General features: G+C 35.2%; 1 protein-coding gene across 2 annotated transcripts in view; it reads left to right on the top strand.

Moving 5' to 3' along the window:
* The window catches only part of LOC108000909 (uncharacterized), a 168692-nt gene extending 152424 nt beyond the window's left edge, over positions 1-16268 (top strand). Inside the window, exons 5-6 of one of the 2 annotated variants that reach the window (XM_062079511.1) lie at positions 1496-1721; positions 12234-16268. In XM_062079511.1, the coding sequence (XP_061935495.1) occupies positions 1496-1721; positions 12234-12319 (312 nt within the window). In that variant the 3' untranslated portion in view covers positions 12320-16268. Of the gene's footprint in view, positions 1-1495; positions 1722-1822; positions 3222-12233 lie in introns of those variants that run through there. The other variant, XM_062079512.1, reaches the window with a different exon arrangement.
* Positions 16269-19939: the final 3671 nt, after the last annotated feature.

Here is a 19939-nt window from a genome sequence, read left to right as displayed (position 1 = left end):
TTACTGATGAGTTCATTTGTAGGCCTATCCCCGCTTATCAACCATTCCTCCTATTGTTGCCTAACTCGCATTAGCATGATTGTTCCACGAGATGGCACAAAAACTAATTCAAGCGAGTCAACTTACATAAATGCTAATTGGGAGAATCACCTATCTCCATGTTGTATCCACATTTGTTTTTAATGCATCACAAATAATATTTAAACATTGAGAAAAGAAGAGTTACGGTTGAAATGTATGGTTCATTTTACATCACAAATGAAGTCAGGAAGATTGTATGGCTTAAAATTGAAGTAGAAAATAATGCAATTACATTGGTGTTTTCGCTTATGAGAGAAAATCAAATTTGAAAATTAATTAAATACATATAAATTTGGTTAGATTAACGAAATTGATTAAATAATTAATTAAATAATTAAATTTAAGCAATCAATAATTAATACAAATAAACAGTACAAATATATTCGACGAATTTTATTTTTTTGGAAAATCGAGACCTCGAACAAACATAAGTTTCATTCTATATTTTTTTACTTATTTTTACACGTAGATTCTATTCCCGATTATCTGATCGTATCCAATTGGATATAAGCCAAATACACTTCTACTTGACTGAATTTCAAAAAACATTCTCCCTTGAAACTTCCAATGCAATTTTGTTATTCCCTATTTTCTTTTCTATTCCAAATTATCTTTTTAACTTTTATTTAACCACGAATTACAATTTTACCGTACAACAATTATACTCTAATCATTTTCAAGCTCGAAAAAACAAACAAACTCGTCCATTCAATAAAAACACATTAGCTCGATTGTGCAGCTCGTGCTTTGGGTATCGAGTGAAGTCGTCGACATTTTTTTTTCTCGAAAGTTTTAAGTAAATTTTAGCCGATCTACTTGCGATTCACAGCTCGCCGTGGCCCGCTCAACCGAATAACTTACTTTCGATGCCATCACCAGCTCTCAGAACGATAATGATCCATTAAGAAACTCGGAACTCGGCCACTCCCGTGAATACTCGACGGGTTACCTGGGGAGGGACGCTCTTTCGCGACGAGGAGAGAAGGGTGGAAAGAAAAGAAGAAGAAAAAAAAAGAAAAGAAAGAAAAAAACGTTAATCGGAGGAACACCGTGCCGGAAACGGCCGAGTCCTTCGACTTTTCATCGAACTGGAAGGAGTCGTCTTTGTGCTTAACGGCCGGTACCAGCATGCGGTACTTATGGGATGGAGCGCGAGAGAGATAGAGAGAGAGAGAAAGGGGGAGGGTTGGACGAAGCGAAACGAAAGGTTCGCTTCTCGATTCCAGATGAACGGATTTCGTTAAAAGCAGATTTACATTTCCTCAACTCCATCCCTCTCTTTCCAATATTATTCTTCCCTTTTTCATCCATCCCGTACACCGTTACGTGCTCTCGCGCGACTGAATTCGACTCGTTCCCACTCTCCTTCCGTGTTGAAATTCCACGAATTCAATTCACGTTTGATTTCTCGCAGGTCGAATCGCAGACGAGACACCAGCCGCAACAGAGGTGGGATCGTAACGATGCCCACTCAGATCAGGAGGATCTTCAGTGGATCGAGATCAGGATGAATCTTCAACCGTTCCATTTCTCGAACGGCCAGCTGAATTTACAATGCAACGCCCAAATTCCGGGCGTATATTCGAAGATGAGCGAGATCCATTTAGGCGGTGGCCTGCGTGAACCTGTTCCGGAGAGAGGTAATACGAGTTTTATCGCTATGATTTCGATACGATGCGATGGGGTGATGGTGAATGTGCTGACGCGTCGAGATATCGATGGCTTTTTTTTTTTTTTTTAGATTCAATCGAGCGGGATGTTGAAATGAATAAGGATTGTTGTAAAAGTTGTAAAATCTGATGATTTTTTTAGTGAAATTGGAGAGGTCGTGTAGCATGTCGATGTTTTGGAGGATATTCGGTGTTAGGTTGTTAAAACTTTTATTTTAATGGATCGGCGATTGCGGAAAAATTGCAACGGTTTCGTTGAAATAATTCAAATTCGCAGAATCCACGTTTTTTAAAAGTTTCGTGTTATCTTTTTTTAGAATCAAATATTTAATTAATTTGTCTTTAGGAGAAATATATGGCTGTTAATATCGATTATTGCAAAATTTGTAAAGATAGAATAGTTTAATTCCGAAGTGACATCAGAATACTGTGATATTTTATTAAAATATTAAAAGAGATGAGTGAAAAAGAGAAACATCCATTAACTCGCTTGAAAAATGATTTTTCAAAGAACATAGCGTCTCAAAAACGTGAAAAGATCCGAAAATTACAACGCACTTCTTTATATTATTAATTACTTTATAAAAACATCTCGTCCTATTTTGATATAAAATCATTCTAACTCTTTCCAACGAATCCTCCTAATCCATATTTCTCAAAATACTAAGAAACATGATCAAAGAAAATATCCAAAAAGAAAAATTTCCAAAATCCATATAAAAAAATCCAATCATTGAAGATAACACTCCCCTATTCGTATTGCTAATTATCCTATCAAAATACCTATCACCCTCCCCCAATCCCAAAAACATTTCAGCCAATCCCCTTTAACAATACACCCACCCGACGAACCCTTCCCCGAAAGAACGTTTCCCCAAAGCCGTAGGAAGGGTCTGAGCCAACAGAGACACGCAGAGTACACCCGTTAAAATTGAATCACTTAAAAGTCTCCGACGTAAGAACAAAGAACAGAGTCTCCCCCCTTCCTCTTTTTCCACCCTTCTGTTTACATTTCATTCGCATTCCCACTGTGTCCATCCGACACGTGAAACTCCATGCCCGCCCATCTTTTTTTTTCGCTTAATTTCATCATGGTGGCCGGGCACACCTGGGCCGATCCGCTTGCGGCCAGGACGCGCGCCGCGCGTAATAGTTGCACGCTCGGGGGCTACCACCACCGAGGACCGAGGATTAGCCGGTCGGTCGCACGGGCTAATAAATTTCTAGAGTTAGGGTCCACCCGCTCGAAATCGGAAAGGAAGCCTCCGGTGCACGCAGCGGCCCGCTTCCTGCACGCGACGTCCACGAGATTTAATTGACCGTCCACTAGGTTAGAGAGATCCCTATTATCTTTCCCCCCTTTCTGTCCGTTCTCCTTCTTTCCACCTGCGTCGTTTCCACCAGCCAGGGAATATATACCGAAACGGAATTCCTGTCGCGACTAAGTTGACATCTTATGATGTACGATACGCGTGATAAATTAAGTAAGAATAATGATGGGGATGGGGGTGGAAATTTATGCTTCGTCGAATTCACGACAAATAATGAATAAGCTTGGATAGTATAGGAGGGGAAGAGAATTTGAGAAGATTGGTGAATTTTTGAAGGTTCGTGTTATGAATTGATATGAGAGGGTTGAGAACACGAGAATGTTATGCAAAAGGATGAACAAGTTGACAAGATACGAAGAATTAAAGATGTACGTAGAAATAATTCGGTAAGTCTAGCTTTGAAACGATTCTCCTGTGAAAATTGAATTTTCTTCTTGGTATTCTGTCCAAGCTCTGAATATATTCTAATATTGTATACCTTGTTTCTTGTTAAAGATATAAAATAGAATTTATTTTAATATAGATAGATATAGTCACCAGATATTTTTTAACTCATCTTTTGAACGTTTAATTTGAACTGGTATTAAACTCGTTATTATTTTATTGGTTTATTATTGAAATTTTTATTATCCGCAGTGCGCTTGGATTTGCAAATTTAATTGCAAAAGCCGCGATTTTTTAAAATAATTTTATCTTCGCGGGATCGAGAAACTGTGTCATTTTCGTAACAAAAGGCAATGAATTATATTCCATCAGGACGGGGATATTTACCAACCAAGCAAATAAAAATCTTAAAATTTTCATCCTGTTTTTATCGACGAGCCTCGACGCCTGCCGCCCGATTAAATTGAATTTTAGCTCTCGCAAGTAGAATATGATGGATGGCGTCAGACGACCGGCTACGTTGTCGGATTAAAACGTGCACAATTCACTAGTTTCTTGCATGAGAATCATCCCGCAGTTAGATATTCATAACGTTGAACCTATTATTTATATTTGAGAAATTAAATTCTGAGCGTTATTAACGACTTGTCAAATGTTTCTTTTTTTTTATTTAAATTGAAATTAATATCTTCTATTCGTTTTATATATATTAAAAATGACTTAAAAATATCGATTTAAACGCAATATTTATGCATTGTGGATAATGGGAAAATTAAAAATTAGGAAATAAGGATGTTTGAAATTTATTATTATCTAAAGATAAATCAAATATATAAATTAAATATTATTAACAAATATTAGAGTTGTTTAACGTTATGCGTGTATCGCTTTAATCCATTGACTGCCGCCGAATCATGTTGTTTCGAGATAGACAATCAGCTATGCAGCGGTAAACCAGAGTTATTTGGGATAGGCAATCAACTATGCAGTGGTGAACCGAGATATCTCACGTGATACGAAGGGAAAGTACGTATATGGGTCAATAGTAGCAGGATACCATCGTTATTGTGATCGGTGTATCGTAGAAAATTCGAAATTATTAGAATAAGGACATTAAACAGTTCAATAGGCGTATTATGCTTTAAAAAGTTTGAGACAATCGAAAATTGTTATAATATAATATATTAAATTGATAATGAATAAATTATAATTGGTAATAACATCATTGTACAATTTTCAAAATATTTAAAAAGTAATAAGGAGATTTTTATGAAACGTTTGTAATTTTTACAATATTAATAATAGAAATATTGAATTAGTTATAAAATGGAAAATGAAATATAATTAATACAAATTAAAGGATAAATTTTACGTTTCGAATTGTTTGAATTATTATGTTAAAATATTAATTATATTCATAATCACGTATTAATTCTATTGTATTAATAATCGATTTTAATAATCCTCTTGAATTCGAAACTTTGAATATAGTTTCTCAATTCCTCCTCTTTAATTTCTAAAACTCCTTTTCATGTATTATTACTGAAGAATAATTACTTAATTAATTAGTTAATTACACGAAGTAAGCTTTTACTATGTTTCTTCCATTTCTATTCAAACTTCTTTTTTTTTTTAACTTTCATGATTTCAAAGCACAAATATTGACATTACTGGGTATATATTGAACTTCCAATACTCCGACGAACAATTGGACTTTGATTTCTCGAAAGTTTTCAAAAAACTTTTCTCCAAACTTTTAAATATTTTTCTATTTGACAAATATTTTAAATATTTTATCCATTACTTATATCGATTCGAATTCAAACCTGCTGCAATTTTAAATCGTGATATTTAATTCAGATATTAAAGCACACTATATTTCTCTCGTGTATAATAGTTATCATCTTTCTTTGATACTTTAATATTATATAAATCGATATCGCTACTTTATCTTTAATTTACAAATTTTCTATATATATATAACATATATATACCTTTCATTCAACAACTTATTTTCTCTTCTTTCAAAACAATGAAATTATTCCACCGAACTTCCCAAAGCAATCCAAAAACAAAGCTACATTATCAACGATTCGACGAGAGAGATAAAAGAACAACCATTACAAAACTCGAAGATCAAACTATTGACCGAAGAAAAAGAATCCTTCCCCCCTAAACTCGAGTAAATCGAAAATTAGATCACCTATAGAGGTCATCTTTTGGATAACATTCCAACGATCTGGTATATTATATCGAAGTCGTTCTTCCTTTTCCCTCGCAAAAAATCAAATGTGCATGCAAGAACTCTAGAGCAATTGCTCTGTATCCTCTCTTTTCCAATAGAATCCGTGATATAAGATTCAACCCCGTTGAGAAACTTACTCTGTGGAAGATGCCGACTGTCGGTCGTTTCGAAACTTCGTCTCTTCGTCCTCTTCTCTCTTGATCCCGTATATATCTATCGTTCTTTCTCCTCGCTCTCTTTCTCTCTTTCCCTCTAATCCTCTCAAGTTTTCGTTCCATTGGCTTCGCGAATCTTTTCCAGAATCTCTGGACGCTGATCTCGTACGTGTACGACGACCAACTAAATGGAGGAAAAACGTCTTCGAATCTCTCTTTACCGATCTTGGATCGCGCGATAAATTGTTTAATAGTTTCTAGATAGACCTGTGTAATTGTATCTTTATGGGAACTCGATTGTTTCCAATGTGGAACTTTGGATATAGTGTTACATCTTATAACATATAACATTATCGTTATATTCGATTCTGAGGATCATACATAATTCATAACATGCAAATAAGTACAAGATAAAAGATCGTACGCTCTTTTATAGATCCAAGAAAAAATAATAACAGCAATGCTAATCTATCTAATACGCCTATTACAATTATTTCTAGAGAAAGCATACGTCAGTTCGCCAAACCACTTGATACAAATATCCATGGCATCACAAAAGTAATATCAGCTCTCGTACGGCCATTGGAGAGAGTAAGGGGTTCTTATCTTTCATTCGAATGCCAAGTGGGAGGGCCGGTTTTCGCATAAGAGCAATCGAGTATCGCGATAACTCGACGTGCTTCTGAAACGCGTGCTTACTTCAAGGATGGGGGTGTATCATAGGTTTATTATCCAGAGCCCAACTCGACGAGTGGCGTATCGTTATCAGACTTCGCATACTTGATTATTTCAACCAACGTTACGCAGCCACGTGTACGATTATTTTGCGAAGGAGGGCCGGCGTTAGGGATAAACTCTCGACTAACAACTCGATCGGTAACGACGACATCGGCAATGCTCCCTTATCGGCCGAGCAATGCAACACGGCCATCGAGAGGCAGCCACGTGCAGTCAGATAGGGAAATATCCTGGCCTACGATGTCGTTGAAACGCGTCTGAACGCCACTCCAGTTACACGCCGTGGGCTGAGAACGTTATCGAGTGATTGATCGACGATGCTTAGCGGCGTGATTATCGGAAATGTCTCCACGTCGATTATTTTGACCGATAACCCACCGACGATGTCGAAAGGAATCACTTTTAGGGGGTTACCCGAACGTGAAAGAATTCTTGGCTCGGTCAAGCTGAAGAATAATCTATATAGGAATTCCCTCGTTTCGCAACGTCGATCGAGTAATTGAGGCGTTTCTTCTTTCGATCAAGACCGATCTTTTGTTATCTCGGGTGTGATTGATCGATCGAGTATCGAGTTTCATCGGTGTGGATGGAGGTTTAGATGTGTGTCGATCCATGGTACACGTTGATTATAATTATTGCGGGCATAATTCGTAGTTGAGAGGACGTTGATTGATGGGTGACTGGAAATGCGGATTTCGCGTTCTGACGACAATTTTGAGATTGTAATGTGAAATAAATCTTATTGGGATACGGTAAGAGCCTGTTTATAGATTCATATTTATCGAAGGATGGGTGGATTTGTGTAAAGAAATTGTAATAACAGATCATCTAATTCTTCCGTTTGGATATGACTTTTTGTTGAATTAGAATTAGAATTTTTTGTTCAAATCATTTCGATGAAAAATGTAATAGTCCATTCTTTGAAATGCATGATAATTGAATAAATTTAGAAATTAGGAAAATTTGCAAATATAATAAGATAGAGAGTTTGATTAATTAGAGTTAAATTTACTAAAATTTCATTCATATGAAATCGGAATTAACTTTAAACCGAACAAAAAGGAAAAAGAATCAAGTTTCAAGATTTTATTAAAACCAAATCACTATCGATATTCTCTATTGGAGCGAAATAACGGAAAACTTATCCAAAAAGAAAAACGCGAAGTGAATACGAAATAAGACAACGGGCATTTGGTGCACCGATGTCTCGTAGCAGCGTGTAAAATTGCAAGCCTGGTTCATTCCGAGAATCTCATTCCAACCTTAATCCTATGTAATTTGCAAAGTTATGTCTTCACTGCAACCGACTGAGGCCATCCTCTTTTCTTTTTCTTTTCTTTTTCTTTTTTTTTTTTTTCTTTTTCTCTTAACCATCGCATCTCGTGAAATTTTCACCCCTGGAGGGCACGAACGCATGCGTGCACGCGATACACACACGCAAACGTAAAAAAAACGTACACGATAGCAACAACCCTTTAGTTCTTTATCCCATATTCTCTAAGTAAATCGTTTCTGTAAAACTTTTGAGGACTCGTGTCACGAACTTTAGAATGCCGGCTCATGAAGTTGTCTGGAGAGTTTTTATATCAAGAACTCTCCCGGATTTCCCTGCAGCTTAAGCCTCGTGCACTTCTCAAAACGCACGGTCACTTGAATTCCGCTGAAAAGCCCTTACCAAAAACCCATACAGCAATCTTGCAAACTGCTTCCAACATGTATATTGCATTTTTATATGTTATCTTCACAATTTCACTCACGGCCACCCTTGAAAATTCTCCCCACGATCGAAATTCTACCCCTGTCGCTCGGATTATTGGAAATTATGGAAATGTTAGAATTTCGAAAAGATTGGTTAACGAAGGTAAAAGGAGAGGAAGTCTATTTATCTACCAATATTATTAAAGTGAAATTATTTATTTTCATTATTTTTCAATGGAATTATATTTTTTTCAAAACCTCGGAACTTTTAAGAATCATTATTCTAATCGAGTAATTTATTTTTAAGTGGTTTTCGTAAAATGAAAATTTAAAATTTATTCATAAAGAGACCTTTTTTTAAAAAAACAAGTTACAATGCTTTGTTACTTTAAAAAGAATGTAATATTTTTTTTTTATACTCGAATGCATTATTTTATTTTATTTGTTAACTGCAACTGAAAAAAATACAATTTCCACTGGAAAATTGTAGAAAAATTATTTTTAAGAGGTTTTGTCAACAAAATATTTATTTACCATAATTTATAGTAATTGAAAAACACAATAAATGTTCGTTCTTGATTTTCTTACTTTTTACTTCAATTAAAAAGGATCGTTTTAATAACTCAAAGAAAGATAATTCGAATTTCAATTTTAAAATTATTCTTCTCGTCAAATTAAAAAAAATACAATTTATTGAATTTTTCTCTCGAAATGAATGAATGAATAACTTTCAAATTTTAATTAAATCTACCATCATTTAGAATCTTTCTTGTGCATTACTTAATGCCATTATAAATTCATAAAAAAACGCCAAATGTAAAACCAGAATTAAAGATTATAAGCGGATTTTCACAAATTAAATGTGCAACGTTCTCACATAGCAGTCTTGTGTAGTTAGTTTGTCTTAAAAGGCGTGTGAGAAATTTAGAAAGTTATCTCAAAAATACTTGTTAATCCTCTGACGTTTTATACTTAGCAACCCTCCAAGAACCTTTTAAAGGAAGAAATTGAAATTTAAATGTCACGTTCCATTAAGTACAAAGTAAGAAAGGTAATCCCATCGTACGAATTATGACTTTTGTAATCTTCTAATTTCTGAAATCTTTGAAAATTTTCGTGTTTTACTTGACAAAATTTATCATTATTCCCAAAACTCACGAGATAAATGTTCATTTCTATTTTATATTTGAAAGCAAGCACAACAATGGTATGAATAATTATTGTTAAATAAATTTGACGTACTTAATATATCAATAAATCGTTATAGCAGCAACGTGCATGATTTTAACGGCAGAGTTATTATTAATTGTTCAATCAATATACATGTACAATATACGAATTCATTCATTAATTTAAGAGTTTCTGATATACACAAAATTTTGTAGAGAAGATATTATGCGTGTAGACTTTTGAAATTTTCTTTTGAAATTAATTACTTTTAATTTTTCTATTTTCTATATTTTTCTATATTTTTATTCTACGTTAAAAATGTTACAACGTTAAAAAATATCAACGTTAAAAATACATCCCAAAATATGTGTGTTCCTTATAGAATTTCAACAATTTTTTGTGCCTTCTTTATGAAAAAAACTTTATAAAACTGTTGCAACTATATCCAAAATTTTAATCAAATAAAATATTCACATCTCTACACAATGTGGAATTTATTTCTACTTTTATATTAGTTTTAAAACACGTACAAAACATACTTCATTCAGAGTTTATATTTCAAAATCTGCATCTCTTTGACAACAAGCAAAAAACAATAATTCATCATCATTATACCAACTTTAATATCCTAATATTAAACAATCCAGAAACTTGGAATTTTATAATTTTATTAACCTACTTCAAATTTTTATATCTCAATCTCGCTTTCGTCCCGGCAAAAAGGAAAAAAGATTTTTAATATATCCCAAACTACTTCACCGCGTAAAATCGGGACGAGAAATCAGAAAGTATTAATTCTTTCAAACTTTCTCTCAAAAAGTTTCTAAACTTTACACACCCGATATTGAGATATAAAACGAAAGTAATCAGACTTGTCAAAATTGGATATACGCGAGATATATATTTACATTTCGATCGAATCGGTTCGGATAAAAATCGGGTGTCCATTACCGAAGGATTGATACGTCAAGAAAGAAAGCGGGTTCTAATTCGAAAGCGGTCGATCCCGTTTCCCTTAGCCATCAAACTCCCCCGCATCGACGTTACAGAAAATTTCGTTCGATCGTGCAGTCGCGGTAATTTCATTTCGTTCACACCGGTCTCTTTTCGCAGACTGGCACCCGTGTTCGTTGACTCGTAGTACGTATTTCTGGCCCGTGGTCCGCAGAATTGTTTTTGCGAAATTGACTTTTCCCTCGGCCCAAGGAACAAAGCGGAACCAAGAAGGGAAAATCAATCGGCCTTACCCGTTTAATGCTGTCTACCCAGCAAGGGCAGGCGACGTTTTCCGCTCCGGTACCGGTTTTATTACGTTTCAATATTCCAAGGTTGGTTTAATCGTATTACGGATTCAGAAAGAGGGAGAGAGAGAGAGAGAGAGAGAGATAGGAATTCGTAGAAAATGCTTTTTGGATAATCTTCTGTAACCATTAGTATATGATGAAGCGGACGACGGATGGATGAACAGAGAAAAATTGATAAATGGAGGAAGGAAGAAAGGGTATGGGTTAATGGGCTGATCAAATAAGGTTCGATCACTTTCTGGATTATGCTAAAATATCCTCGAATATGTATGGTTTTTTTTTAATGAATTGATTTTGATATGCAATTTGATAACATTTATGGATTTATTAAGCGTTTTAATCCGATGTTATTTTGAAGAGAACACTTTTTGGGAATTAATCGTTGTGAAATGGCTTTTATTAGTTAGGAAATACGGATTTCTTTGAAATTATCACAAGAAAAAATGTTATATTATAGAAGGAACAATCTATAATATTTAAATATACAAAAAATATTAAATATATTATAAATGTATAATTATATTTCTCATTTAATGAAAATTGATAATTTAATTTTGTCAAAAATATCTATATATTTTAATTAATATATGAAAATATTTAAATTTATGAAATATTTTCAACGAGGCACGTTGTATATTTGGAAGTGCAACAATAACACTTCGATGACCAGAGTCTGAGCTATTTGGGAATTTGATGAAAGGAATTAGACATGGCAACTTTGAAATATCATCGTCCTGTATACACCGATGCAATTTAAGCTTGTATCTCCATTGATCTTCAGCATCTGTTGATATCGGCAGAATACAGATATTTGGCTTTCGTACGCATCGTAGTCAATAACATATGATAGTTCTATCGACATGAAAATCTACCAATTACTCTTTCTATCAACGAGCACAATATCTATTCATTAAATTTCCAATCCATACTATCATATCTACTACCCAAGCATCTGTATTCGTCAATTTCAATTTGAAGTATAACGAAATTATTTGTTATTATAATTTATTTCGTAATTCATTCTTCGAATTAAATTAAAAAAAAAAAAAGAATCACTTGCAAACAAAATTTTCGAGTATTTTCTCTTTGAAAACTCTTTCATATCATTAAGCATAAAAAAGACCATATTCATTTATATATAAAATATGTATGAATTACCGATATTAGTAAGATTTATTAAACGTTCGCTTAAACTGGCTAATAGAACACGGGCCGAAAATGATTTCTAATTACCTCCTGACAAACTGCACACCGCACAATGGAAACTTAACGTTATACGACAAAGCATAATCTGCAACATGTCCAAAATTCAGCAAAGGACGGCAACTATCGTTTAATCAACTCATCATGGCCCGTAATGGCCAGTTTAGGTGACAAGTGTACACATTAACCGCAAACCTCCATACAAGACAACGTAATAACATTGCGCGTAACGTGCGCGCGCGTGTGTGTTCCAGTGACCTCCGAGAACGGAAGTGAAGCACCTACTGCCATCTATATGACGATGCTGATGCTGTGTATGCTCCAGCTGTTTCTGAGATAGTCACGATACGCCTGAGGCCACGGGAAGGGAATCCATGGGCGTCGCACGACAAACAGCGCACTAGTCAAAAGGAGGGGCAGGAGGAAAGGGAGAGAGGGTAGTTTAAGGGTTGGCCGAGCCGACGGTGGGAAAACAAATAATAATATTGTTGAATCGGCATTGATATTACGTGTTTTTTAGCGTACTCGGTTCGATTTGTTCGAAGAGGAACGATCACGCGATAGCCATCATCGCTTTTATTGTTACATCCTTACGTACCCCGATTAATGACCCGTTTATCAGAGATCAAGACGATGCAGGCCACTATGACGGATGATTATCGATACGCTTATCTCGATTTATCGAACGATATCAAACGATTACTGCCATGGTACATACACGACTCAAAAAAAAATGACTTTCTCGACTCGAAATGAGTAGATTTTTTCGAAGGAAAGTACATTTAATGGAAAAAATGATGAAAAAATGCTCAAACCAATCTCGTGTTGCACGCACGTGACGAACGATTCATCTTTTAGAGGGCGATATTGACTTTGAAGTGCAGCATGCACTTTGGGGTTGCGAGATCGGGTCGAAGCGGGAAAATTCGGGCGAAATCGAACGGAATTTTGGACAGTTGAGTGACAGTCGGACCTCGAATCAGACTCGACGGTCCCTTGAGGCCCAGTTGTTAGAGCCCCAGTTGTTTAACCGATCGTATCCGACTATTGCCGAGTCGATCCGAATCCATATTGCCACTTACACGCTTCTGTGTCGTATTTGTCCCAAGCGGCACGGAAAATATCCGAAGTACAATGCGATTTTGCGTCGAAATTTCTCGATCCTTCGACAGGAAACTGTAATCTCGTGATCTTGCACGATTCATTCTTCCTTTTGTTTTAAAATCAAATCTATATACATCGTGTTTATAAATTAAGACGAAAAGAAACAAATAATTGGCCAGAAATAAGAGAACTTGATTCGAGAAAATTCGTAAAATTTTTAACAAACAAAAAAGGATATCCCATTACTACATACATGCACTCCTATTTTCGTCTTTGATAAGAGGACACGATCGAATATCCTGGCATTATTCTGGTTAAAGATGCGTGTCACACCACGCTCTACGTCATTCCATCGTGTCTATTCAACCATTGTCCGTGAGCCAGATGAAGGACCGAGGATCGATCCTATGATTTTGAAGGGTTTAATCAAGTGGCGCTCGCTAGACTCCCAATTTCTCCTTTCCCTCTTCTCTTGTGTGTCCTATGGAGAAGATGCCTATCCGTGTTTCATGTCGTAACTACGAGATATTGGCGGGTCGAGAATTCTTGTGAGTGACGCGAGTATTTATATACACGCTTTGTTATCGTGAAGTGAGAGAGAAAGAGAGAAAGAGAAGGAGAGATCGTTCGGGAAACGCGTAATAATCGAGCTCGATGGAATAATAATAATAACGAGAATTAATTTTTGAATTGATTTATTTTATACGATATATTGTTTGCGCGATAGTGTAAATTTGATATATGGAATGATTGAATGCAATGTTTAAATATTGTAATAAATTTTCGATCTAGAAAGAAACATATTTTTTTTTTCCCTTAGGAGAGAGTATGAACAAGTAATACGATTTACATAATTTAAGGGAATATTTAAGGAGAAACATTTTCTACTTGTTTTTTTTTTTCGAAATAAAACTATTTGTAAATATCTTGAAACAATTTTTAATCAATCCATATATTACCTACTAATCAAAAGTGTTAAACGAATTGCACGATTGTTACAAATATTATATAATTTCACTAATTTATGCTGCTTTAATTATTTTTCCAATTTAAACAGGGAAACGAATGTAAAATGAAACCCTGTATAATATTACTCCTATATATATATATATAAACTTTGTTAGGTTCAAACAGCAGGCAAAGAGCAAAGAAGAAAAATCAAAGAAAGGAGAGGGCAATAATAAAAAATTACGTTGCGAATCGTTGCACGAAATGGATCGAAGCATATGGTTGGAAAAATATTCTCCGAAAAACGCGTGATATTTTCTTACATTTCATCCGACGCGAATTTCACTCGAATATTTCCCTGTTTACCATCGTATAACTTGTGTCAACAATCAAGCTTCTCTTTCGCGCAAAATGTTTCGTGTAATACGAAAAGTTTGCCGTAAATATGCCCTGGTCAAAGAGGAAAGTAATCGATAGCGGAAGGATGGTGAAATTAAAGGCAGTGGTTCTCTCCACCTGTCTTTCTTTTTTTTTTTTTTTTTTTTTTTTTTTTTAAGAGAATGTAAATCCGCCAAAGGATTCCCTGTGTCTTATAAAGCGTCCACAAATAGTATCGCGCTTCTACAGATAGAAATCGCTCGTGTTATTCCGTGGATGTGGCAATGTTATTTCTTTTTATCCATTGGATACAAACCAGAATCCTTGGCAAATTTCACGAGCATTTACGCGAGGCGTAAAGAGATATAAGGATAGTATGAGAGAGAGAGAGAGAGAGAGAGAGAGAGAGAGAGAGAGAGAGAAGAAAGAGAGTTTTTCTACGAGAGCGAACGTATCGACAACAGGTAAAGCTACACGTATGTGTCAAGCAAGATGAATTGACGTTAAGCATGTAAATTCAGAAGTGTATATAAGGATCGGGAAAATATCGGTCGACGAAGAAGTATCGCGAAAATTGATGGCAGGGGAGTACGCGTCAAAATTCTCCAAGGAGAATACGCTTCTTTACGATTTTCTTTCCTTTTTTTTTTCTTTTTTGCACGTAAATCATTTGGGTTCATAACGAAAACGACACTTGTCAATTCTTGGGTTTTTGTATCTATGGAATATTTATGAATATTTGTTGGAACATTCTTTAATACCGCATTATTTTCCGTGTCTCATTGTTATATAATTTGGTAATCTTTAATAAAAATTGTATATCTTTTTATTAGTTTTAAAAGAGTTAAAAAGGAAGATATTATACACGATAATAAATATTTGATATATTTACCCATTGATTTTTGACAAATCGGGAAATTTCTATGTATATTACATAGAAAGAAAATTACTTAAAGTCAATAAAATCACGAATTTGTATATTTCATGATTAATCTAGAGTTTTCGTTATGAGCTTTCAAATGTCACGAATGTATTTTATAATTATTTTTCAAAGGGATGCGTGCAACTATATTACACGTAAGATTTATATTCTTTAACAGCTTCTAACAACGAAAAACATTTGCTCGTTTCTCATATTTTATTACGGAAAAGAAGTTAATCGCGAATGGAACGAATTTTTAATGAAATATATCGGATAAATGTTCTTTTCCTTTTTTATATTAACCAACAACGCGGCGTTGTGCTTACACCGTGCACTATTTCGTAAATTCTGTTTCTCGTTCGTACAATTGTATCTTTCTTTCCGCTATATACCGAAGGTTACAAGCGGCACACGGCTTTGTATGTATAGAGTTTCCGGTAGAAGGCAGCGTAACATACTGGTAGATATTTTTCCGCGGGGAAAAAAACTTGGGGGAAAAAATGAGGGATGAATTTTTGTAAGTGTACATGCGGCTTTTTCGAGAGAGGTAACGTTGAATGCATTGTGAGTTTACGGAAACATGGATAAATTGTAGAATAGTTACCAGAAAATACTCTGATGTACGTTCAGCTTACGAGGAAGTAATGCTACAATGTTGTAACGAATAACTGCCATGTTACAAAGAACGAAACATTATTTGTAAAATTAAGTTGAAAATATCATTTATACTGAAGAAAAAAAGGAATTAGCGCGTTTGACATTCAATGTTTTGAAATACCAAAGATATTTGTTCCTTTTATATCATAAGTTATTTTATTTTTTCCCCCCTTTTTGAATACGAGATTGCTTTAACATGATTGTATGTAAAAAAAAAAAAAAAGAAAGAAAGAAAGAAAAGAAGAAGATTTAAAGGATATTAATTAAATGCTATTGTTCATAACTTTAATGATATTTTTTCCACTAACGAATAGTTAACACATTTTGCTTTATAAAGTTATAATTTAATTAACTTAAATTGTTATGAATGAAAAAGTATATATTAATATAAGAGAGGTTATTTTTATTAAAACCAATAATGATATACAAAATGTGTCAACTTGCAATCATTGCAAATAATAATGATTATATATATTAACACTTTTACATTAATACTCAAAAGTATCCAATCATTTATATAGATAATGATTCCTAGCTCTCAAATCTCAAATATCTTTTTTTAATCTCAAATTGTTTTTAATTCGTTTTTAAATCGGATAAATTAATATCCATGAACATTTAATTAGAAAAATGTATAAATTATCTCTAAATTTATAAATATACAATTCATTTGTTCCAAATTTATTTCTTTTATTAAAATTTATTATATACCAATCGGTTAAAGTTTCCGGATACTTACGAGTAGCAATGTAAATCTCCTGTCATTTTTTTTTTTTTTAATTCTGCGCATCAAACAGAGAGAAACTTTATTTTAAGCCTCTTACCTGCCCTCCATCTTCAAAAAGGATTTACATGTTACCGGTAATGATGGCGATTCATCCAAGACGTTCTGTATAAAATTGATCCTATGGAGATGCGGTCCGATGCGGAAAGGGCCACAATTAACTCAAGTTGAAATCTCTCCTATTCTCCAGACATGTCGAAGCTGCCAAAGTCGCGGAAGGAAGCCTCCGACGTCTCCAAGTTCAAAGTTTGCAAGACGAATACCGTGTGCAGGTACGCCACCCCTTCGGGATATTGTGTACACTCCAAGCTGGCTCGATGATTGTGTATCCTCCACAATTGTACGTATACCACTATTAGTCGGTAGATATACGTGTGCCTGTTTCTACGAGCTGGAATGGCTCCCATCTCGCACACAAACGCGACAAAGGAAACGACCTTTCAGTTACCTGAAACGTCGTCGCCGTAACAATTACCACTGCTGCCTCTCTGTTGTCCTCTACCTCACCGCATTTCCACATCCTCTTTACTCGTCCTCTCCTCTCTCCCCTCCCCTCTCTCTCTTCTGCACATCGTGTTTCTCCATTCCTTTAACCATCTGTCTCTCCACATTCCATTTGATTTCTTTTTGTTACTTTATTCTCGTGTCTCTTTCTCTCTCTCTCTCTCTCTCTCTCTCCCCCTTTCTATTCTTCCGCAAATGTGGAGAGCGACACAGATGGCGCCACTATCGAAAGTGGCACCAGTAGTTAACCGCGTGAAGCGACTTCGTGTCGTTCGGATGACTGGTGCAAAATAAACTTTGTTCCTGGCTTCGCCTAATATCCTTCCAACCGTCAAACACGGCAACTCGCACGCGTACACCCGGAAATTCTCTTCTTTGTCCGCCATTTCGACGGGGAGGAAAACCGTGAACCCCTACGTTTCAATTCTCGTTACGAGAACATCTTCTTCAATGGAATCGTCTGATACGTTTGCGTGTATTAGATGCGCCAGAGGGCGCATGCACCGCTGCGTTTTAACTGAACGGAAGAACTTTCCGCGCAATAACTGTCGCGCGTTTCGTCTCCCTTTCTCGTCTCGCTTCGAAAGTGGGATTTTTGTTCGCCGAGGATACCAGTTTTCCGGTTGTTAACCTCGAAATCGCGTGCTACAACGGGCAAACAGAGGCGAACAACCTTTTATCCGAAACAATAAGTAGAAAATGGAGGCTCCACGTGCCACGGTAACGATACTTACGGAAAATACGGACATTCGAGAGGTGATCGACACGCGAATTCTTTATTGCGAGAATTACTTGGGTTTGGGTAATTGGTTTATCGGTTCCCAATTGGAGAATTTCGTTACTATGAGCGGATTCATTGTTGACGATATTGTTCGAGCCATTTATTTGACGAGAAAGAATCTTGGATTTTTCGAGTATTGAGAGATAATTGAATTCTTTTATATGGCCCCTGTATCAGCAATTGTAGACCTTATGAAGAAAGTAAATACAAAATTATTAAATACATAATATGAATCTTTTGAAAGTATAACAATAATTGTTATATTTTTCATGTACATTTCATTATATATATACAACAATGAGATTTATTATTGATTGCGATTCTAGATATTGGAAGATGTTGGAATATTCACGGATGTAAAATTTTTACTGTATTTCATTATTCACTGTATACATTTATTTAAAAAGTGAGAAGATATTTGTTATCTTGAAGATTATTCCATGATAGAGATATCTAAAAATTACGAATAATACGAAGGAATAATAGAAGGAAAATCCTATAATCCGTGCTTGAAATGAATAAATAAAAAAGATGGCATTGAAGCCGGTACAGTTTCGAAATAAAAGACGGACACGAAAATACAATAAAAACAATCTTTAATAAATCTTTCACAATAAAGAAACGGTAAACTGCATTATATTTTCATAAATCATTCTTAGCAATAGAAGAAACGTGATATTAAAAAAAAAAAATCCACAAAAAGATAAAACCATTTAATATCTTCATAATAAAAATGTCGCGCAACAATGGAATCGCAAAGAGCATTCGAAGATTAAAAATGAACAAAGAGAACAAAGATGATCGATCGATTCATAAACTTTCAGCAAACAAATTAGAACGATCGAAACATCCCTTTCCGTGAGAATAATTCCCCGAGAATTTAATACAGTCTTCCGTCCGCTGCGATGAAGCACGACGTAAACGCGGGAAACGGATCCTCGAGTTCCGGTCTCACGAGGACGAAAACATCAGAAACGCATTCCACCGCGAAGTTTTATACGACAGTTGGAATTGTTTCCCCTGTTCAAGGACGCGTGGCATGAACATTATTTCGCGCAAAGCACCGCATTAGCCGGAAGAAAGACGATCGGTATTAGGTCGCCTCGCGATCTTTGCTCCGGATGCCGATTCACCGAGACATAGTAATGGACTCTGGCTACTTTATGCTCCGTTCTCAACGACCGATCCTCTCGGAAACGATCCCCTTCCGTCGCGGGCGCAACGACTAACCCGGCTGTGAATTGATACTACGAACATTTGCTCAAGCTGTTTGGACGAGAGAAAGATCGTACTGGAAAAGCTTCTCTCGATTAGGAGCGCGCTGTGCCCCCAGTAATGGAAGATTGCATGTGTGTTCATGTGTGTGTGGACACTAGGTAACATCGCGATTTAAACCCATTTAGTAGGTTGGAACACCGGGTCCGAAGGTTCTCGTTAATCCTTTCAAGCGTCACAATTGATCCTTTTAACTGATAGTTTGAGTTGATTAAAAAATAGTGTTTTTTGGCAGGAAATTATCGAGTGATCAAATTGATGTATGTAATTATTTGTTGCTCAATGAAATTTGATAATTAAATTTTTAGGTTTATACTTTTTTATTGAGATAATGGGTACATCCAGAAGATACGTTTATTAGTTCATTGTTTTGTTTAATTATGTTAATAAAGTAACTTTCAATGAAAAAGGATAAATTGAAATACTAGGATATATTTTATTTATATTAAAATATCTTCTCTTCATGAAACTTGATTTGGAAAATCTGTTAGGTATGTGCATATACCAGATAAACCACAATAATGCTATATATAAACCACAATTATGTTTCTCTGGAATGTATATTACATGCCGTCTATTAACGTAATTCAACGTATATTACTGAGCT

Source organism: Apis cerana, linkage group LG9 (assembly GCF_029169275.1).
Source record: "Apis cerana isolate GH-2021 linkage group LG9, AcerK_1.0, whole genome shotgun sequence".
Lineage (NCBI taxonomy): Eukaryota > Metazoa > Arthropoda > Insecta > Hymenoptera > Apidae > Apis > Apis cerana.
This window is presented reverse-complemented; position numbering and strand designations above follow the sequence as displayed.